Source organism: Diabrotica virgifera, chromosome 6 (assembly GCF_917563875.1).
Source record: "Diabrotica virgifera virgifera chromosome 6, PGI_DIABVI_V3a".
Classification (NCBI taxonomy): domain Eukaryota; kingdom Metazoa; phylum Arthropoda; class Insecta; order Coleoptera; family Chrysomelidae; genus Diabrotica; species Diabrotica virgifera.
This window is the reverse complement of record NC_065448.1, coordinates 85095705-85119992: the sequence shown is the minus strand read 5'-3', so window position 1 is coordinate 85119992 and position 24288 is coordinate 85095705. Positions and strand designations below refer to the sequence as shown.

The 24288-nt window shown below is 35.2% G+C and overlaps 1 protein-coding gene across 1 annotated transcript in view; it reads right to left on the bottom strand.

Annotated features, from left to right (window-relative positions):
• Positions 1 to 5818: 5818 nt before the first annotated feature.
• Positions 5819 to 24288, bottom strand: part of LOC126886553 (zinc finger protein 287-like) — a 64764-nt gene continuing 46294 nt past the window's right edge. Inside the window, exon 2 of the mRNA XM_050653508.1 lies at positions 5819 to 15161. Within this exon, the coding sequence (XP_050509465.1) occupies positions 14239 to 15161 (923 nt within the window). The 3' untranslated portion in view covers positions 5819 to 14238. The remainder of the gene's footprint in view (positions 15162 to 24288) is intronic.

The window sequence follows — 24288 nt, the reverse complement described above, 5'->3', positions numbered from 1 at the left end:
GAAATCTATGAGAAATTGTCCGTTCTCATTAGTTTCATTGTGTTTGCTATGCTTTCCTATTGTCGGTCTAAACACTTCTTCCTTCCCTATTTTGGCATTAGCGTCGCCTAAAATAATTTTCATATCATATCTGGGTATACTTTCGATTGTTCTGTTTAGTTCACTGTAGAAACATTCTTTAACATCATTATCTTTTTCTTCGGATGGAGCGTGAATATTTATGAGGGTGATTTTTTGGTATTTTCCTTTGATCCTGATAGTACATATGCGGTCTGATACCGGTTTAAACTCTACTATTGCTTCTTTTAGTTCTTTTCTTATCATAAAACCTGTGCCTAATATTCGATTCTTTCCACCGCTGTTAAAAAACAATGTATCTTCTATTTCTAATATATCATTTCCCAGCTGTTTCGTCTCCTGCAAGGCTACTATGCAGTGGCGTAGCTAGCCCCACAGGGGCCCCCTATCAAAGTTTGTCGCGGGGCCTTTTTCCACGACTGATATGGGATAGTGCTAAAAAAATGTTCAGCAACAGCAGCAAAAACGCGTGTATAGAATAGAATAGAAATATACTTTATTGCCACTGAAAATTCTACAATTTTATGGACAAAGCGTAGGTACAAACAAATACAGTTTACTGAAATTACACAAATCGTCAATATTATTACAAAATAAAAGATAATGAAATAAAGCAAAACAATAGAGAACGTTTCATTAATAATTGGAAATACTTTAAATGTAGATTTCTGGGTTCAAAATACATATTAAGGTTTAACATATAACACCTACTCCGAAAAGGCTGATTAAGGGAGCTTATGGTATTCTTGTACTAAAAGTTACTCTCCAGTAGGATACACCGTTTTCTAAAAAAATCGATTTGAAATTTTTTCGTTTTTTGAATTTGATCAAAATTTAAAAAAAAATTTCAAAAAAACGGTGTATGCTACCGATTTAAAGCAAGAGTAACTGTTAGTACTAGAATACCTCATAATTTAATAATTTAGTGTCAAACATGTTTCAAAATTAAAGACACAAAAAATAATGCGATAAAATAACCGTTGACCTACTCAAAACGCACGCATATGACCGGTACTAGAAATTCGCAATTGATGAAATCGATTCATCTCTGGAATAAACGTACCAGTTTTCGTTTATTCTTTTCATAGTTTTTTTTTTAATTTTTTTCATATTAAAAAAACAAAAAATTTTCAAATCGACATTTCTAGAAAACGGTGTATCCTACATCCTACCGACTTAAAGCAAGAGTACCTTTTATTACTAGAATGCCTCACAATTTAATAATCCAGTGACAAAAAGCTTAAAAGTTAAAGATAAAAAAGGAAGATAAATAGGCGTACCAGTTTTGGTTTCTCTGAATAGAAGCGTTTTGTAGGTATTTAAAAAAACTAATTACAATATGCATTTTTCAGAAATGTAAGGAGCATTTTCAGACTAGGTGATTTGGGTTAAATCTTAATACATATTTTGAGTCCAGTAATCTATCTACAATTAAATTATTTCCAATTATTGATGAAACACCCTGTATATTGCAAAATTTAAATAAATTGCAAATTGCATAATACAACCTTAGGAACTAATAAGTTCAGCGTATAACACTCAAATATAGATAATAATAATTAATCTAATAAACTCTAATAATCCAAAGTCAAAAACACATTTAAATTGAGACTCATTGTTTTAAAACAGATTCAGTTTTTTCAAGCCAAGGGTGAATAGACATTGAAAAGGAGCGTAAACGAAGAAGCTCTGTTCTTTAACGGCAAGCGACCGGCAAATAGATATACCTAAATACAAATTATAAATAAAGAACTGATTACACGAAAATATACGCAAACAATACACAGTGTTTCAATGTTTCAAAATATCAAAGGTAAAGCGATTAGAAATATTGCAATTTCGCATTATACATTATACAATGTCTCACACAGCCAACGGTGAATAGACAATAAGAAATAGCTTGAAAACAAAAAACGTCTGTTGTTATAGAACGGCGAGAGGCAGAAAATAGATAGGTACCTGTACAGTACATAAATACAGTTTATAATAAAGAATCCATTACACGAAAATGTCGATATCCCAACAATATATGTACACTGTTTCAAAGAGTTTTAATAGTGAAATAATTGCAGAATATTTTGTTCAATTTTTTGAATGGAATTTTGTTTCGACATGCCGCTTTGGGGCCTCTGAATGTCGGGGGCCCCGTATAATTGATACGGCTGATACGGCGGTAGCTACGCCTCTGCTACTATGTCAAACTGGAACTTTTCGATTTCTCTCGCAAGATGTTTAAGTTTACCTTCGCCATATGTGCCTCTTACATTCCATGTTCCTAAAAGTAAGTATTCTTTTCGACATGTTTTCTTGTTTTTTGGTCCGGTTTTTGTTTTTTTCCTCTTGTTTCCTTTTTTTTGTATTATCATTATCCTTTTTCTGTGCTTGTTTCGTCAACGTTATTCCTATGGTACAGTTATTTGTTAGTTTTTTGATGCTGTTTTGATCATTGTGCCTTCTTTGTCGTTCCACTTCCATTCGATGTTATTTACCCATATTTTTTTTACTCCAATTTTGACTTCATTTCCTTTATTTCTTTCTTCCTGGGCAATGTTTCTAATTGTTTTCTGTATATCTCGTTCTTTTATGGTTGTATCTTCGTTGATATATACCTTGTGCTCTTTAATTTCTTTTAGCTTGTACTTTTTTTTCATTATTTTTCTTTTTCCTCTTGGTTTTCTAATTCAATTACACATGTTTTTTCGCCTAGCTTGTGAGCATTTCTTATTTTCACCTCTATTCCTAAGTGGTGTTTGATGAAATTGTTGATTTTTCCTTTTAACCGTGCTTGCTCATATGTGTCTATTGTTAGGCCGCTTATAACTACGTTGTTTATTCGTCGGTGTTTTTCCATAACTTCCATGTTTTTTGTTATTTCTGAGTCCCTCCTTGATCTCTTTATTTTCTTCTTTCAGTTCTGCATTTTCTTTTCTCAGCTCTCTGTTTTCCATAATGAGCTTTTCTATTGTTTCCTTACTTTCTTTTTGATTTCTTTTTATTTCCTTAATGTCATCGGTAAAGAGGCTCATCATTATTATTAATTGATCAATTTTTGACCCTCCTTCTGGATGTGTGTCATCACTCTCTAATTTTTCCATTTTCCGGCGCCAAACACTGTCTTCCACCTCAACAGTGCAGAGAAGACAGCGTCACAGCGTCTACCGTATTTATTTTGTTTGTGTATTATCCGTTGTTATTTTCTGTGGTTATCCCGAAAGTCTACTCACAACGGCAACGTCGCAATTTCAACGGTCAAGGTCATGCCCCGGAATCTTATATGAACAAACTGGGGAATTTCCCCCATCACTTTCACTACCGTCAGCTAATAAAGAGAAATGACAGCCTATCTCGCTCACGAAGACTTTAACCAATCATTTATGTTAACGCCATATCTGAATGTCATAAATAAAATAATCAAACGAGGCTTAACTCGGCAATGTCAATTCTGTCAAAAGTAATGACAGTTAGTGGAAAAAATTTTCCATTAGTTTACAGTTTTTATTTTTTATTGTATTACCTTTAACGATTTGTTCTTAGTAATTTCAATTTAAGTTGGTTCCTTATCCTTCGTTGATAAAGTGTAGTTTTGTTTTAGTTACTAAACGAAAGAACTTTTGTGTTGTGTTAATAAAAAAACTGAACATGGTTTATTATTGTTGTGTACCGTTGTGTACAAATCATAGAAAAGTTAGAAAAATGCATAGATAGGTAAATAGTAATTAGTTTATAACTGTTTTATCTGAAACAACAAATAAATACACGTACCTATATTTAGAAAAACATTGTCATAACTTTTTTTATATCCCTTTTCCTTACTAAATTTGACAGCAAAAATAACATATTTTTGTAACTTGGGAATTCCGAATAATTTATGAGTATTACTTAGACCCGTTTGCCATTATACTAATTTCAGTACTGATTTCAGTACTAAAAATATTGGTTAGTTGCGCGAGTCGATTTAGTATGAAAAAGTCAGTTTGTGCCAAGTTTGTGTTTGCAACTATCCGAATTGTAATCAGCATATAGGCATGCGCAGCTTTACTCAAGGTTCATAGATAGGAGCTTTACTAATTGAGATTGCAAGTTGCAAGCCATTAACTTATTAACAATAAAAGATGGGAAGAAGTATTTTTGCAAAACTGGCAAACTTGGCTTTTATTTCTGCTATTAGAGATATATCCACACCTAGTTTGGCTAATTCTGCCTTTATTTCTTCCAAAACTTTAATTCGTGCGTTCCTATTCTATAGAGAGGGTGCTTTGGCACATACAAACATTGATCATTGATTCGATTTGTAAAACTCTATTAATGTTTCAATCTGCCTTTTTCTCCACATGTTGAAAGTTGAAATCACTATTATTATGTACCTATAAAAAAAACAAAAGTACCTAATATACAATACAACCTCACTTTTTAATATTGTGTCAATTTCAGTACAAGAAATTAGAACATGTTTTAATTTTTAGTACTAAATCGGCGCGCGCATCTAATTTGTAGATACAATATTTTTAGTACTAATTTCAGTACTAAATTTAGCATAGTGGCAAGCGGACCTTAGATATTATTTAAATAAGATACTTTAACAAGCTTAGTAAGTTCTGGTATTTTATTTTAATAATATAGGTGAGATAGAAGATATTTTAATTAGTAACGAAAGGGCCCGCAAGAGGCGCTGAACGGATGAAATTAATGCTTGTCCATTTAAATTTCCCGCCAAATGGTGATTAGTTAACACTACGGTCGCAAGTGGCGAAAGGAACCAAATTTTTACAGTGAGTTGCCTATCTATCCGGTAATACTATATTATTAATCTATGGTCAAGGTTTCGTTTCTACGCTTTGATGTTAGACAAGCTTATCAATTGTAGCGATCTTACTTTTTATAGGTCCTTGGTATTATTCCAATGCTATTTCACCGATTTTAAAGTTTTTTCTTATCACTGTCCTTAACTTAATGTCTTATATTATTCACTAGATACTTCCAATAATTTATTTCCCGTTACAACTCTCAGAAATTGAGTTTATTGCAGACGATAAATAAATAAAAAAAAAAAAGTAATAAGTGAATCATTCAGTTCATAAAATGTTAGCGGGAGATTTAGAGGAGTGTGGTTAATTTCGTATGGAAATGTATTACAATTTTCGAGTTGTATTTTGTTTTCAAGAAAGGTGGGGTCGCAGCTTTCATTTAAAGATATTTTTTTTATAATTCAGTGCCAATATGTTGGAAATTTTTGTTGGTGATGTAATGATTTGGTAATTTACTTTCAGGCTGGCATCCACATTTACTATCCAGCTTCAGTGTTTTACCGGAGGTGCGTGACGTAGTTGTGCAACCAAAAAATAAGTGCTAGCCCGTCGCTAATTTTAGATAGAGGTAATAAGAATCATGTCATGAAAGTTGAAGTTGTACCAAATAATTTTATTCAATCACCAGTTTTAGAAACAACTCAGCATGCTGCTAGTTCTATTACAACTACAACTTCACCTTCTATTCAATCACCCCTACACACTAGATATGGTAGAATGAGATTTAATCTTTAAAAAGAAGGGGAGAAATGTTGTATATTTACTTATTTAAGTTATGACATTTCGGAACACACCCCAATTTGGGAGCTGTCAAAGAAATGTCACACGGAGACAGAACACTGTAATGTCGGCAATGATGCCATGTGGAAGATGTCCATCTTGTCTCGTGTAATGATATAAATTAATATTAATGTGTTTAAATAAAGTAGTCAAAGTCGGTCCATAGTTTTATTAAATTACATAACATATCCTAGATCTAATTTTGCCGTGTCTTTCTGCGTTACAATTTAGTTGCTGTCCAAGGTAAACGATTTTATCAACTTGCTCAAGTTTGGTTTTATTTACATATATATAGACGGTTTTATATGCTTCTGTTTAGGAACCGTTCAAGTATTACGTAACGCAGGTTGGGGGGGGGGGTCAAAAATCTTCAAAAATGTTCAGATCCAGACCTGTCTCCGTTCAGAAAGAGCTTTTCTGAAAATTCTTTCGGAGTAAACGTTGAAAAGCAGTGCTGACAAGAGGCATCCCTGCCGTATTCCTCTTTTAATATTAAGAGCCTGTGATTCCACACCATCTACTAAAACTGATGTTGTTTGATTCCAGTATAAATTTGCAATTATTCGAACATCTCTGCCGTCCAAGCCTATGTCTTAGAGCTTCGATCAATATAGAGTGCTTAACACGATCAAATGCCTTTTGGAAGTCAATAAAACAACAGCATATGTCTATAGATATATCTCGACATCTTTGAGCAAGTACGTTTATTCCAAACAATGCCTCTCTCGTTCCAAACCCGTTACGGAAACCAAACTGTGTGTCATCCAGGTATTCCTCGCATTTATTGTAGATGTATTACCTTCAGAAAAATTTTCAATAAATGGTTTAACAAACTGATGGTTCTATAATCAGCACAGGTTTTTGCTGTTGTCTTCTTAGGTAGAGCTATAAACAGTGAAAAGTTGTCCCCTGGTATAAATGGTATTTAAAAACGAAGTTATAGCCTCTAAAACATTGCTATCATTTATAAGCTTGTACCTATATTTCAGTTGGAATTTCATCAGGACCAGTCGCTCTGCCATCTTTTGATGATTGTATTAGGGGTCCGTCGCAGTTAGTAATATCGGGTTAGTAATATTGGGTGGTGAACTACTCCTATGGTCTTCGAATAGGTTCGTAACGTAATTTTCCCATTCTTTAAGTTTGTCTTCTACTTCAAATATTACTTTACCATGTTTATCTTGTAGCAATGCAGTTTGTTTCTTATTGAAGATACCAGCCGCTTCTTTCACTTTTTTATACATGTTAAACGTGTCATATTTGTTTTCAAGTTCTTCAATGTCTTGACACTGTTTGGCTAGATGTTGACTCTTTGCTTCTCGTATTTTACGTCGAATTTCTTTTTGTATGCTGTTATAAAGTGTTTCGTTGCTTTTCGCTAATCGCCGTTGTTCCATCAAATCCAAAATGTCTTCTGTCATCCAAGCCTGCTTTTTTAGCTTTGACCTGCCTTGTAAATTTCTCACACAGAGGGACGTCGGCTCAAATCCCCGCACAGGCGTTTTTTGTTTTTCGAATTATAATAGATATATGATTAACAAAATTTGAATAAAAACTGGTAGGCATGCAGTCAGGTACATTTGATTGGTCCACGGGTGTGAGTAGGTGCTACCAGGTAGTGAGAAATTTTCCCACATAAGATTGCCGAAATTTGGGGGTGGGTCAAACGCCGAAATTTTGGTGGGCCAAAACGTCGAAATTTTCCGAAGATCTACAAAATTTTTCCACTGTTTAGTGTCCCACCCCCTACTGAAGTATGCTTTGTTAGCAAGCATTATCCGTTTCCGTATTTCTTCATCCTCGCTGCCGTTCTAAGTTATCTGTACACCCAAGTATGTGAGCTGTTCCACTACTTATATATTTGCGTCGTCTATTGTTAAATTCTGCAAGTTTCGTTGGTTCCTTGCTTGTATTAGGGCTTTAGTTTTATTTACGTTGACGACCAGTCTTCTTTCGCATTTTCTTCAAGCTTCAAATATAGTTCTGTGACGTCTCTTGCAGTTCTTCCCATCAAGTTTACATCATCTGGTATATTGCAATCTGCTTAGACTTATTAAACAGTAAATTTTTTGGATTTACGGACATTTTTCTGATGGCATATTTCATACATACATCCTTTTTATCAAATCCTAAAAAGCTATATTTTTAACCGATATTTTAGTCAAGCAGGGAAATAAATACACAAGCCTAAGACCAATAAACGACGGAGTACCACAAGATAGTGTTTTAAGACCGATATTGTACTTGCTCTACACTGCTGACCTACCGAGAAGTGTGACAGAACAACGTGTGCAACTTTTGCTGATGACACCGCTGAACTAGTCTCTCACCATGATCCAATCACAGCATTTAGAACCCTTCAAAAAAATCTTAAAAATATCCAAAGATGACTCAAAAAATGGAAGATAAAGGCGAATGAGAGTAAATCCACCCATGTAACATTCACCACGAAAAAGCAAACATGTCCATCTGTAACTCTGAACGAAACAGAACTCCCACAAACGGATACTGTCAAGTACCTAGGAATCCACCTTGATATGAGATTAACTTGGCAAAAGCACATTTTCACAAAGTTTGTGCAAAAAAATCGAATCGAAATAGTTTCGCTAACGGGGGCGACAATACAGTTGGACTATAGCGCTAATTGTTAATAATTAAAAATAGCACCTTTGTAATAAAAAAAAAATGGCAAAAATCTCTTCAGGACCTTGAAGAAGGGGTTTAAAACTTGATTTGTTCACTTTTTGAATTTCATAATAATAATTTTTAATCGAGTTATTAGGCCTTGAAAATGGCCATTTTTGCATTTTTCAAATTTTTAATCGCATATAACTCGACAACAATCAATTTTATACAAAAATGCCAAGATACCTTTTTGCTCAGAATGACCCAAATTATCTAAAAAATATTGTTCGAAATGAAAAAATTATTTTTGTGAATTTGTTTAAAAAAATTGTATAACAATTTTTCGACCACGGCACCGCCCGGCACCCTGTGGATATGTTATAAGGACCTCTTTTTGAGTAAGTTTGTGCAAAAAAATCGAATCGGAATAATTTCGCTAGCGGGGGCGACGATACTGTCCGGTCTAATCATAAATAGTTTCGATTTCTTTTTTTGTGGATAGGTACAACCATATTTAGGTTTCAGTCTTCTGGTAGTTTTACTTGCTTCCATATTAGTTCTACTAGACTGCTTTTATACAACAGGTAAGACTTTTTGCGCCATGTTTTTCATTTCATACATCATCAATAGTCACCAAATACAGTATCCGCCAAAATAAACAGTACTGAAAGTAAAAAATATATAAAAAAAAAATCAAAAATGTTTTAAAAAAAAAAATTATGTATTAATTTTTATAATAAATATGTTCAAAATGTGCACTATATGGCGTTGCAAACAAGCTTCATATGGTTTCTGAAGATCATTCAACATATTTAAGAAAAGCGGTTGCTGCAAATGTTGTAAATAGTTTGTATTCTTTTCCGTAGTTCTCTAAAGGCCGCCGTCTCACCATCAAATAATTTGATCAAACAGTTTGAGCAAACTTGACGTACTTGAGGAAGTACGTCAAAGTGACGTCACAATTGCAGTTTTTTTGAAATTCTACAAATCTGTGCTCTCACTATCAGTCTAGTTTGATCAAATTTTTTGTATTGAGTTGTCTAACTTGTTTGTACTTTATTTAAAATTAAAATGTTTCATTATTATCCACAATGAACACTCAGGATGTGACGTCACTAACTGTCACTTTCAGTTTGCTCAAACCAGTTTGATCAAATTATTTGATCGTGGGACGCGGCCTTAACAGTTTCTGGCGGATTTTCCGAGCGAAATATGGGAATTCTTCATCATACCCCAAATGTAGACATCAGGTGGTGTTAAATCCGGTGAATGAAGTGGATACTCGAAATCTGTGTGACGAGAAATTATTCTGTTACCAAAATGTTCACAGAGCCAATTTATGTAGTGGTCGGCTTTAAGGCTTGTTGCGACATCTTGTTGAAACCATTGCTTACGGATACTTAAATTACGCGCACGACAAAAGGTGTCACAATATTATGTCTGTACCGCTCTTGATTGACAGTAACTGGCTGTTCATTCTCGTCTTCAACAAAATAAGGACCAATTATCCCATGACCAGACACAGCAACCCAAATGGCTACTCGAGCACTGTGGAGAGGCTTTTCTGCAATGGCATCAGGAAATTCAAACTAAAGGAATCGATTTGTTTATCGGTTGATGTAACCGTTGAGGTGAATGTGACTTTCGTCAGAAAACCAAACGTTTCTTAATAAATCGGGATCTTCTTCATACACTAAGCCCCGTATTCATAGTCGGTACTCAAGTCTGAGTCGATGCTTAAGGTCGACCTTGAAAAAATTTGTATACAAATTTGTATAAGAATTTGTTCAAGGTCGACCTTAAGCATCGACTCAGACTTGAGTACCGACTATGAATACGGGCCTAAGCTCAGCATGCGTCCACAGTAAATTTCTCTTTCACGTTTATCCACAACATTTAGTCGTTATCCCACTTGAATACGGTATGGAAAGCCGCCAATAGATTTGAACATTCGACGTGTAGATGTTTCACTTATATTCAGTTTACGTGCTGTTCGTACAAGACTTCTTTGTGGAAATTGGATGATTTGGTTATCCACGCGCCTTTCACTATAAGTTGATTTTTTAATCAAGATGAGTAAACTAAAAAGACAGATTCACACCCAAGAAGGTTACTAGAAAAGTCACCAAATTCATATTCTTTTTTCGTTGATCAAATCAGCTTTCGATGATAATCCATACATATTATATTATACTAACACATCGCATCGCTAAAGAGTTCTAAAAACAACTGTTTTTATATAAAAGTAGACTAAAAATCTAAAAATTAAAGGAATAATGCAGAAAACGCAAAAAATCGCCGATATACTTAATTAACCTATAAAATGACAGTGCCAAAATTTCATTAGTGTCAAAATTTAATAACAGTGGAGTAAACAGCCACATGTAAAGAGGATAGACTTGGCTAGGGACACAGAATAAATAACCACACAGAAGCGAAACTCCTGCCGAAAACAGTAACATAATTTTCATGCTCATGTGTCAACGTAACTGGTGCAACCTCACTTTTGCGACTGACGTGACAGTTGTTTATAGTTAAATTTTATATTTATAGATGTTGTATTTTCTATTTTATTTATATTTTATAGTTAAATTTTATATTTCATATTTAATTAATAACTACTTGTCAAAAATATTACCTAATTTGGAATGGTCTATTCCTTAGAACATCAAATTCTATTCTGTAACTGGTGCACAAGGTCAAATATTTTGGTCCCCACAAAATCAATGGAAACGACAGTCAGATTCGCTTCTGTGTGGTTATTTATTCTGTGCTAGGGATATGCCACTCTATGCATCGAGGTGTAACGCCGACATAGGATTGAGTGGTCTAGCCATCTTTGTCCGTCACATGTCAAAAGTCGCTTGGTTAAAAGAGATAGATAGACCACCGATCGACTGTTTACATGCTGTTTCCGCATTACGCTTTTTTGGTGAGTATGCCGACTCTAGGCTTAATATGTCAATGGGAGTAAACTTGCCTGCGGTTGGACCAATTAGAAACAAGCATTACGGCGCGGTAAATTTGAATCACTCCTCTTGGTTAAAAAAACAAACTATAGTATCGGTACAAACTGTTCTTCGACGACCTGAAGAACCTTTACGTTGACATAATGCGACCAGTGCGACGAAATTTCTCAACAACCGCTAGCATTACAGCTTTACTAGGGGACGCCTTGTTAAAATGTTGATGTTGATGTCTTTCTGGCACTTGTTTTAAACATGGGCCATTATTACGTTCAACTCCACATGAGCGGGAATAATGGTCTACTAAAAAAAACTGTTTCATCGGTAGAAAGAACCAAAATGACAAAGATTTTAACCGTAATGTAATGTCAAGTTGACAACTAATGACAAGTTTACCAAATATGATAAATGCAACTTGCGTTCGCAATTTCACAGCCCTCTTAATTTAGGGGGATACCGTACTTTGTCCAGATTTTTTTTAAAATTGTATAATATTTATAACCTGTCCTTAACTAAGAAGAATAGGTAAAGTATTAGACAAAAATTAAAAATTTGGCCTGTATAGGGAGATCCAGTGATCACAGTCTTTACATAAATTAAATTAAAACAAGTTAAGATAAGTTAAGTTATCACAGATTATTCGAATCTATTTGCTAGGTCCACTATTTTGAATCTCTTCAGGCGTCGTACATCATTATGGTCAACAGTGGGGATGTTCGCCAACTCGTTTGGATGAAATTCTAGTCTCTTGGAATAATTTTTGTAATATTCTGTTATTTCTGTTTTTATGGATGGCACATTAAAATCTTGCTCTGTCCTCTATCACATAGTTTGGCACGTACCAAGGGGCATTCAGCATGGAATCTCTGCAGTATTTCTAGATTTGTTTGGCTGTCCCCCAAAGTTGGATACCATAGGTCCACACTGGTTTTAATACAGCTTTATATATCAGCCAGCAGTTTTCTTTCAAGATATAGTCGAGATTTACGACCGATGATCCAGTACATTTCTCGGAACTTTATTCCTAGTTCTCTTTTTGTGAAAATGTGCTTTTGCCAAGTTAATCTCCTAGGTACTTGACAGTATCCGTTTGTGGGAGTTGTGTTTCGTTCAGAGTTACAGATGGACATGTTTGCCTTTTCGTGGTGAATGTTACATGGGTGGATTTACTCTCATTCGCCTTTATCTTCCATTTTTTGAGTCATCTTTGGATATTCTTAAGATTTTTTTGAAGGGTTCTAAATCCTGTGATTGGATCATGGCGAGAGACTAGTTCAGCGGTGTCATCAGCAAAAGTTGCACACGTTGTTCTGTCACACTTGTCGGTAGGTCAGCAGTGTAGAGCAAGTACAATATCGGTCTTAAGACACTATCTTGTGGTACTCCGGCTTTTATTGGTCTTAGTCTTGTGTATTCATTCCCTGATTGACTAGGAAATGTCGGTTAAAAATATAGCTTTCCAGAATTTGATAAAAAGGATGTATGAAATACGTCATCAGAAAAATATGTCCGTAAATCAAAAAAATTACTGTTTAATAAGTCTAAGCAGATTGCAATGTACACAGATGATCCAAACTTGATGGGAAAAACCGCAAGAGACGTTACAGAACTAAATGTGGAGCTTGAAGAAAATGCGAAAAAAGACTGGTCGTCAACGTAAATAAAACTAAAGCCCTAATACAAGCAAGGAACCAACGAACCTTGCAGAATTTAACAATAGACGACGCTAATATAGAAGTAGTAGAACAGCTCACATACTTGGGTGTACAGATAACAGAACGGCATCGAGGATGAAGAAATACGGAAACGGATAATGCTTGCTAACAAACCATACTTCTCTCTGTCGCAGGTGTTTGGATCCAAAACATCCATAGGGAAGTAAAGTTTAAAATATATAAAACCATCATACGGCCAATAGCAACATATGGTGTAGAAACGTGGATTATGACTGAAAAGACAATAAACCATATTAATACTTTTGAAAGAAAGATGTTAAGGAGGATACTGGGATCCATTATTTGCGACAATGGTATAAAGATACTAAGGTTCAACCACGAGTTATACCAATATTACAGAGAACCCTCTATAGCAAATTACGCAAAAATACAAAGATTGCGCTTGTTAGGTCACCTTATAAGAAGGGATAAGAAAAGTTGGAAAGAAATCCTTTGTAAAAGGTATAAAATTTTTTTATTAAAAATCCCTTAAAAGGGCTACATCACAACAAAACGTTTTCGATTTTTATAAAAAATCATCATCAGTGTTCGATAAACTGGATGCTAGCTGAGCCACAAAAGAAAAATATCTGGGTAAAAACCCTTTACATAAAATATAGATGCCTTAAAAGTGCATACTTCAAGAAAAAGGCCCGTGATGGTCACATGGCAAACAGGATAATGCCCTAAGGTAAGGTATACAGGTTTCCCAACACGTGGGATCCAAATTGAGTTGATCACATTTCAATGACTTAATGGCAACTGGATAGTGGATAAGACTGGACAATGGATAAGAAAAGAATACCTAGTAGAACGCTTAGTGGAACTATGGAGGGACGTCGCGCGTCGGCCAGTAAGAAGACCAAGTAAGAGGTGGATAGAGGAAGTGAGAACCGATGCTAAAGAGATATTGAGGGTGGACAACTGGAGGAGAGCAGCCAGAGACAGAGATACTTGGAGGCGGATGCTGGGAGAGGCCAGGGCCAGACTTGGCCTGTAGCGCCATAGGAGAGAGAGAGAGAGAGAGAGAAAAAGGATGGTGAAGGTTTTTCTTTAGTTTAAATAGGATACCAGCATGCCATACCTTGTCGAAGGCCTGACCAATGTCCAGGAATGCAGCAGGGCAATACCTTTTATTTTCTAGATCACTTCTGATGTGTTTTACCAGTCTATGTAGCTGTTCTATCGTTCCGTGTTGTGTTCTGAACCCAAATTAGTGTTGGGGAATTAGTTTTCTTTCTTCTACGACTGGGGATAATTAGGAATCTCTCAAGTGTGCTTTTTTGTATGTTGTTTCAAATGGTGAGCTTCTCCAAACCGCTTAAAGCAAATTTCGCACTTATAAGGTTTTTCCCCAGTATGAACTTTCATGTGTGTGTTTAAAGTACTTTTACGAGCAAACTGTTTGGTACAAATTTCGCAAGTGTGTGGTTTTTCCCCAGTGTGCGATCTCATATGTCGTTTCAAACTAATTTGTGCAGTAAACTGCTTAAAACAAATTTCACACTTATAACGTTTTTCTCCAGTGTGCGTGTTTATATGTTGTTTAAAATTATGTACAAAACCAAACTCCTTAGAACAAATTTCGCACTTATAAGGTTTTTGTCCGGTGTGAACTTTCATGTGTTCACTTAAATAACCTTTTCGGGCAAACTCCTTGAAACAAATTTCGCATTTGTTTGGTTTTTCTCCCGTATGCGATCTAAAATGATATTTCAAAGAACTTGCTTGTGAAAACTTCTCAAAACAAATTTCACACTTGTATGGTTTTTCTCCAGTGTGCAACCTCATATGTTGTTTCATATGGCTTAGTTGAGAAAACTGCTTCAAACAAAGTTCACACTTGTAAGGCTTTTCTCCAGTGTGCAACCTCATATGTTGTTTCATTTGACTTCGTTGAGAAAATGGTTTGAAGCAAATTTCACACTGGTAAGGTTTTTCTCCAGTGTGTGTTTTTTTATGTTGCTTCAAACCACCTGCCAGAGAAAACAGCTTGAAACAAATTTCGCACTTGAAAGATTTTTCTCCAGTGTGATTTTTCATGTGAGATTCTAATGAAGATTGCTGGAAAAACTGCTTAAAACAAATTTCACATTTGAATGTATTTTCTTCAGCAGGTAGACTTTCATCTGGATTTTTATCACTTGAATATACAGGTACAGTTTTCAATGTGTCTTCCTCTTGTGTCAACCCTAAAATAAAAACAGAAATAAGACTTATAAATTTTCTATTTTCTGCAAAAATATTAAAAGAATAACCCAAAAAGGGCACAGTAAAACTACTGCACACTGCACATATTCAATGCAATACTCAGATGTGACTACTGGCCCAAAGCACTCAAAATTGGACAGATAATTATGATACCAAAGCCTGGCAAAAACTTGATTTCTCATCATATAAGCCTATCAGCTTATTACCAACAATCTCCAAGCTGCTTGAAAGACTTATCATAAGCTGAATAAATGCAGAAATAAATCCACAAAATTGGATCCCAGATCACCAGTTCGGATTTCGACAAAACCATTCAACAATACAAACATACCATCGCATAGTAAACGCCATCAACCGGTCACTTTAAATTAACAGTACTGCACAGCTGCCTTTATAGACATCAGTCAGGCTTTTTAGAATGTCTGGCATCCAGGTTTGTTATGCAAAATAAAATAATTCTTCCTGCAAGTTACTATCTACAACCTACTGAAAGCTTACTTACATGAACGACAGTTTAAAGTAAAAGTTAAAGAAGAAGTATCTGAACCCAAGCCTATTCACTCTGGCGTACCACAGGGGAGCATACTAGGGCCATTATTGTACACACTCTATACTAGACTATATTATACTTACATCTATACATCTAGACTTACCTACAAATGATAAAAGAACCATTGGGAGATTCGCAGACGACATTGCTATTTTTGCCAAGCATGACGATTCTATTGCAGCAACCCAAAATCTCCAAGAGCATATAAACTCGCTTGAAATATGGCGGAAGAAGTGGAAATTTAAGGTAAACGAAACAAAATCATCCCACATAACATTCACTCCTCCGGACAGGAATCAAGTCAAATATCTAGAGCTTCAATGACAGTAAACTCAACTGGAAATACCATGTAACAAAGAAAAGAACATAACTTAATATAAAAACCAAAGAACTTTACTGGCTCATCTGTAGAAAATCCCAGTTATCAATAGAAAACAAATTGCTAATATATAAAGCAGTGATAAATCCAATCTGGACTTATTATGGCATTCAACTGTGGGGCTGTGCTAGCAAATTCAATACCGTGATTATCCAGAGAACACAATGCAAGATACTTCAAGCAATAGTTAATGCACCATGGTAGGTATCATGGTGACCTAAAAACTCCATAACGAAGTCATTCGAAAAAACAACAGAAAACACCACAACACCCTAATCCACTATTGCAACCTGTCCACAGTAGAAGACTCAGAAGAAGCTGGCCAACCGACCAAAGAGGAAAGTGAGGAAACATCGCTGGATATTTACCTCTCCACGCCACCACACTTACAATTATTAATTTACTATATTATTGTACAACAAATAAATAGACTTATTTTTATTATATCTGATTGTCAATAAAGGGAAAAATATATTTTAAACAAGACTACCTAAGAATGACTTCACAGTGAACAGGGCTTAGAAAACCTTTGCAAACATTTTTAATTCTTGTGTGCTTCTGCCATAAACAGGTGGAAATATTGTTTTTTTTTTAAATTGTTTGAAGAGTAAATAAGGACTTTTGATTATGAACATTCTTCTTTGCGATTCGTATTACTTGTTGTTCGTGAATTTGTGAGGTAAGAATATTAAAGTATTAACTCTAGAAATACAAGGTGAAATTAGTGGAACGATTTTCAAAGATGGGGTCACCGGCGACCCTAAAATATTTTTCAAAATCAACATTTTTATATTTTTCAAACTTATTTAACCTTTACTACCCGCGCATTAAGTTATAACATAACTACACGCGTGGCGTACTTTATACGCCACAAGAGAATACACTTAAAAACAGCGGATTTGTTTATTTTTTTTTTGAAAAAATACATTTAGTTGTTTGTTATAAACCTTATTCGGCATCAGTGAATACTTGGAGTTCCTTCCCTGTAAGCCAATTGGGATTTATAACTGGAATCATGGAATAACTGGATTCCATGATAAATAAAATTACTAATAAAAAATTTTTTGAAATGTGATTTTTTACAGGAGAAAAAGTATTTTTTATAAAGAAAAATATATTTTGTGCCATAATGACTAAAAAACAATTGAAATATGTACTTATATTATGACATATTAATATAATCGTGGCGTATATTGTCCACCACCGGAAACAAGGAATAATAAACTGTAAATTACGATCTTCCCAGAACGCCGATTATTCGCCCAGAATTCTTATATCTGGCGTACAAAATACGCCAGCGCGTGTAGTTAAAGGTTAACAAAAAAATTACTAAATGATTCAATTTCTAATCAGAAATTCATAAATCATAACAATAAGGAAAACTAATGTACAGAATCAATATCATTGTTTAAAGCCGCATTGGACCGAGACAGATTTGCCAGTGTAGTCGCTAACCTTCACTGAAGGAGACAGCACCATAAGAAGAAGAATATACAGAGTAAGCCAAAATATAAAAGCACTTATATTTGACATTTACTTTTAACGATGACAAAGGTAATTAAAAACCAAGTTAGGAGTTGAACAATCTATTTTTGTATTATTTATAATCTTTACAAATATGTACTAAATTGCTGTTCTGCTCACATATTTTTTGCACAGTAAACATAAATATAGGGTTGCGAAAAAGTCTGGCAACACGGCAATTTCTCGGAAACCGCTAGAACGATTTTTATGGATTTTGGTGGGTGAGGGTCTTTTAATGCGGCCCATATTATAGTGGTAATTACATTGTTGTCAAATCTTCCGTTTTTCTGGAAATCTAACGAACTTTCTTATTTCAAATGGAACACCCTGTATATGTTTCAAGTTTTGGAATCCGTAACGGACACTGATTATTTTTCATATATTTCCTATACCTGAATGCTATAATTTCTACATTTTTTGTTATTGCTACATTTATTAAAAAAAAAATTAACAATTTATAAAAATCAATTTTTTCGGCCCGTGTAGACATTAGGTTTGTTCTAGAAAACAGTCAAGCTAGTCAGAAACTGTCAGCAAACAGTTGGTCAGTCAAACATAATACAGTCACCATTGCTATCCCATCTACTCGCACGGTGTGAGGGTCTTTTGATGCGGCCAATATTGAAATCTAATAAACTTTCTTATTTCAAATGGAACACCCTATATATTTTTTGCGTTTTGGAATTCTTAAGTGATACTGATTATTTTTCATATGATATTCCCTATACCCAAATGCCACATTTTCGGAGTTATTGCTATATTTATTTAAAAAAAATTTTAACAATTTATAAAAATCAATTTTTTCGGCCTGGGTAGCCATTATTTTAAGTCCCTTGGTTCATTGTGAACAAAAAAGGTGTTTTGTAGTTTTCCTCTAAAGTTAATCGTTTCCGATTTATAAACAATTTAAAACTGAAAAAAAAATCGAAAATTGACGATTTTCTAGGTTCAAAAACACAAGTAAAAAATATTATTTTTGAAACTACGAATTGCCTTAGTTCAAGTTCAGGCCATATTTTATCAGCTACCAATAGGCAATTTGGTCTTGTTTTATTTTAAAATATTATTTTTCAAAAAGATTAAGTTTTCATTCTAATGGCATATAGAACATCCCACCAGAATGAAAACAATGGGAACCTTCTCTGGTTACACCTCCGAGGCTTCTACAATTTGCAAGCCATACGGATGCTGAGACTAAGGAAGATGAGGGAATTCTACAATTTACAATTCACGTCCCATCTGCTCAGCGTGGTAAAGTTCCAACGAGAATGGTTCCCTTCATACTCCACACAGAGTAAATGTAAATCAAAAATGTCTGATGAGAGACTAATAAGTTTCGAAACCGGTAGAGGTGCTTGCAGCACTCTCTGATTGGACTAGAATATGGTTCGGCTGTATTTTCGTTTTGCAACGAAATTGAAAATGGTTATTCATTTTTTTACTATTATTCAGTTGTTAATGCAGCCCAATCGCCCGTTCTCTCATATGCGCTTCATTAATAATTAAAAAAACAATATTTTAGAATAAAACGTGCCAAAAATTCTTATTGGTATCTGATAGAAGAAGGTTTGATCTTGAACTTAAGTATGTTCTAATTTCAAAAAAAAAAAATTTACTTGTGTTTTTGAACCTTGAAAATCGTCATTTTTCGTTTTTTCAGTTTTAAATTGTTTATAACTCGAAAACGATTAACTTTAGAGAAAAATTACAAAAGAGCTTTTTTTGTTCCCAATGATCCAAAGAACCTAAAATATTAGGTTTGTTCTAGCATCCGTTTCAAACGGTTTGAAACCATCAGCGAATAGTCGACCAGTGCGAGTAGATGGGATAGCAATGGTGACTGTATTATGTTCTCTCACTGACCAACTGTTTGCTGACGGTTTCTGACTAGCTTGACTGTTTGCTAGAACAAACCTAATGTCTACACGGGCCGAAAAAATTGATTTTTATAAATTGTTAATTTTTTTTTAATAAATGTAACAATAACTCCGAAATTATAGCATTCAGGTATAGGAAATATCATATGAAAAATAATCAGTATCCGTTAAGGATTCCAAAACTTAAAACATATACAGGGTGTTCCATTTGAAATAAGAAAGTTCGTTAGATTTCCAGAAAAACGAAAGATTTGACAACAATGTAATTACCACTATAATATTGGCCGTATTAATAGACACCAAAATACCTTGGCGTCCGTCTGGATAGAACTCTGTCTTACCGATATCACTGTCAAGATGTCAAGAAGAAAGTAAGTGCCAGAAATAATAGGTTTGTTCTAGCAAACAGTCAAACTAGTCAGAAACCGTCAGCAAACAGTTGGTCAGTGAGAGAACATAATACAGTCACCAGTACTACAGTATTTCTCATGATCATCTTTCAGTGCGTCACAGTTTTTCGATTTCTTTCTAACGCATTAAATTGTATGTGACAGAAAAAAAGGCACGTCGGTGATTAAATTTCGTCGGTGACATTTTTATAACATTTATTCTAGTTATTCTAGGTGTCGATAGATGGCGCCACAATAAAAAAATAATTTTTTTTTAATTAGATAATAATATTACAAATATAATCTGTATAATTTATAAGACTATACAAAACAAAGAAAATACCATTTTATAAATGCAATAGACACAATTGATTTGTTTTTATTCCAAATTGAAAATAAAATGTGACAACTGTCAGATTTAACTAAAATGTCATGTTAAAATAAATGTCATAAATGTGTATTATCACGGACTTACCCTTTTTCCTATCATTTGTTACGCACTGAAAAATGATCATGAAAAGGACAATATCTCCTCTACTCGCGCTGGTCGACTATTCGCTGATGGTTTCAAACCGTTTGAAACTGATGCTAGAACAAACCTAATATCATCCGCAAGCTAACTGATATAAAATGGGGAGCACAACCACACACTCTCCTCACTTCTGCCTTGGCATTATGTTTTTCGGCCGCGGAGTTTGGAGCACCAGTATGGGCAAACTCTGCTCACGCAAAGAACGTCGACGTGGCTCTAAATGAAACGGTCCGTATAATATCGGGTTGCCTGAAACCGACACCTATCGAAGAGGTATACCCCATAGCTGGAATTGCTCCACCACCTATCAGGAGGAAGGTCACGTCAGAGGTAGAACGGAAAAAGCAGAAGACGGACCGAAGACCCCCTTATATGACCACCAAACTCAGCCAAGCAGACTAAGATCTCGGAAAAGCTTCCTGAAAACATCAAGATCCATCCCCGAAGCGCCAGAGACGCTCCGAATACACCTATGGCAAGCGTCAGCTACCGCGACACATTTTCCTCTCTCAGAGGAAATGGCTGCTGGACACAATTTACCGTATCCGACTTGGAAAGCGCTAAGCAGACTGAGAACCGGCATTTCACGTTGTGCTAGTAACCTGAAAAAATGGGGATACCAGGAGGACGATACCTGCGACTGTGGCGCGGTTCAGACCAGCCGGCATCTACTATCATGCACAGAGATGAGAGAGACCTGCACAGAAGAAGACTTAATTATAGCAAATGACAGGGCCCTCTATGTGGCCAACCATTGGAAATACAGAATTTAAACTTGTAAGTAAGTAATAGACCCTTACCCAACAAAATCTATAAAAATCGTTCTAGCGGTTTCCGAGAAAATAACGTGTTGCCAGACTTTTTCGCAACCCTGTGTCTTACATCATGTAAACATAAAAACACTCAGTTACGAATCATGTGAAATACTGAAGGTAAATGGACGGAATTAATATCTAGTAAACAAGATATCAGCGACATAGCAATTTGTTTATCCTTGTTTAACTTATTGTGATTTATATGGACAAGCGGCTTAGTTTTGCGATACTAGTTTCTGTGAGTAAAAAATAGACCTAGTATAAAAAGTAATCCATGAATAATTACATGCATGGGAAAAGTTAGAGTGGAAGTACTATATGTATGTATGTAATGTACAAATTTCTCACTTGCAAGGTTATTCTCCAGTGTGTAATCTCGAATGAGTTGTCAACTGAACTGTTGTAGTAGTGTTTTAGCTGCTGCATCAAATTGCTTAAGACAAATGTCACACTTATAAAGATTTTCCGTAGTGTGGGTTTTTATGTTTTTGCAAATAACGTGCTGTAAATACGTGAGTAGTTCAGCTGTTATGTTGCCGGTCCCAAGCCCGGATAAAGGGGGATGGGGGAGGAGTAACGATCTCGTAAAAAACAGGGTTCATCTGACCCGGAAGATAGTACCCTGTAAGGGCTCCTGCCTAGGATTACACATGTAGGTCAACGGTGATCGGAGCAAACGAGATTTGCTCGGAGTGGACGAAAGAAATCGAATGGTCCCGAAAGCGGAAGATCCGAGTTAAGGGAAGACTAGTCTCTATAGATGACACCGTGATTATAGCAAGCTCTGCTGAACAACTCCAACTACTACTGAACAAAACAAACAATTTCTGTAAAGAATATGGACTAAAAATGAATATAAAAAAGACCAAATACATGATAATAACTAAGAAAACAAACATACAAACAAGCATACATTTGGGAAATGTGCCGATAGAAAGGGTTGATAAATACAAATACCTAGGAACCTGGATTTCAGAGAAAAATGATCAAACAACAGAAATAAGGACCAGGATAGAAATAGCAAGAAATGCGTTTGTAAAAATGAAAACAGTTCTCTGCAACAAAGACCTTAGCTTAGAACTGAGAGCAAGAGCTTTGAGATACTACGTGTTCTCGATACTACAATATGGACTTGAAAGCTGGACATTAAAGCAAGAACACATAAATAAGCTACAGTCATTTGAAATGTGGTGTTACAGAAGAATGCTTAGAATAGCATGGACACAGAGGAAAACGAACACGGAAGTACTGCGAGAAATGGGTAAAGAATGCGAAATAATAAACACAATAAAAATAAGAAAGTTACAATATCTGGGACATGTAATGAGGGGACCGCGATATGAAATGCTAAGACTGATAATACAGGGAAAGATAAGAGGCGGAAGGAGTATAGGAAGAAGGAGAGTGTCATGGTTAAAGAATTTAAGGGACTGGTTTAGATGCAGTTCTATAGAACTCTTTAGAGCAGCGGTGGATAGAGTAAAGATAGTGATGATGATATCCAACCTCCGATTAGGAGACGGCACTTGAAGAAGAAGAAGTCTCTATAGTCCTGAAAGACAACTAGTCTAGAGGGAGAAAACCTTATCAAAAATTACCCAGTCCTCCTGGATGGGGTTAAGTCATGGGGCCAGCACTTCCATACTACTTGTAGAAATCATATAAATGCTAATAATCCTAGTACTATGCCTCGGAGAACGGACGAACTCAAATGAAGACGAAACTCGCTACGAATAAGGAAAACGATTTTTACAACATGGAACGTCCAGAGATTGAGAAATAAAACGGAAGATGTCATGAGAAACCTTGCAGAAATGAAGATTGGTATAGCAGTGCTCACAGAAACCAAAAAGAAAGGAAACGGGATTGATCAACAGTCAGAATATTTACATATACACAGTGGAGTTCCCAAAAATAACAGGGCTGCAAAAGGTGTATCAATATTGATACATAAAAATATCAGAAACGTCTTACTAGCTATGAAACAATAAATGAGAGACTAGCCTCAGTAAATATTACGATAAAAGGACACAAACTAACAATTATAGGAACACATGTATGGTGACGATTTCTCAAATCTAGCAGAAAAAGATCAATTCTATGATCAACTGAATGATAACCTTATAAAAGTGGGAAACCAAAAAGAAATAATATTTCTGGGGCACTTTAACTCGAGAGTAGGAAAAAGGGGGAAAGATCCTGTAATAGGAAGATATGGTGAAGAGACTGAAAACGATAATGGTAGACGACTAAATGAATTGTTGACAACACCAGTTGTTGGCATAACACCAAAAGAAAATGATATAAATCTAAAGAGATATAAAAGTCAGAAGCCTACAAGAATATAGCACTAAAATATACCAAAACAGATTAAACGAGAAACTACTCGAGGAATACCTAACTGCTGAAGCCAACCAATTATACGAACATATAACGGCATGTATTCACAACGCAGCCCAAGAAGCTCTAGGCGAAGAGACCAGTACAGTCCAGTCCACAGATAAGCGGGAAAAATCGCTTGGAATACACAGTTTGAAGAGCAAAGAAATAAGAAACAGGAAGCGTACAAAAGATGGCTGAACACTAAGAACCCTGAAGATAAAGTGATATACAAAAATCAACAAAGAATATTTAAAGAAATGACAAGGAACAACAAAAACGAAATATAGGATGCAAAATGTAAAGAAGTTGACTGTTACATAGGAGGAGGGCGATCATAAGCGGCATGGGAATCAATAAAATCCTTGAAAACCGACACATCAAATTAAAGTCGAATACAGCCCATCCAGATAGATGCATGGAAGGAGCATTACGCAAGGGAATTAAATGAAGACAGAGATATCTATAACACTGATTCATCCCAACGTATAAAAGTACACGGCGAATATGTAAACGTGGAAGAAGAACAAAAAATACAACAAGCACTTAAATCCATGAAGAACAACAAAGCATCCGGGTCGGAGAGCATACTAGCAGAACTTCTAATACACGGAACACCAAAACTAATAAGGTATCTTAAAGTGCTATTTACAAGATGCTTGA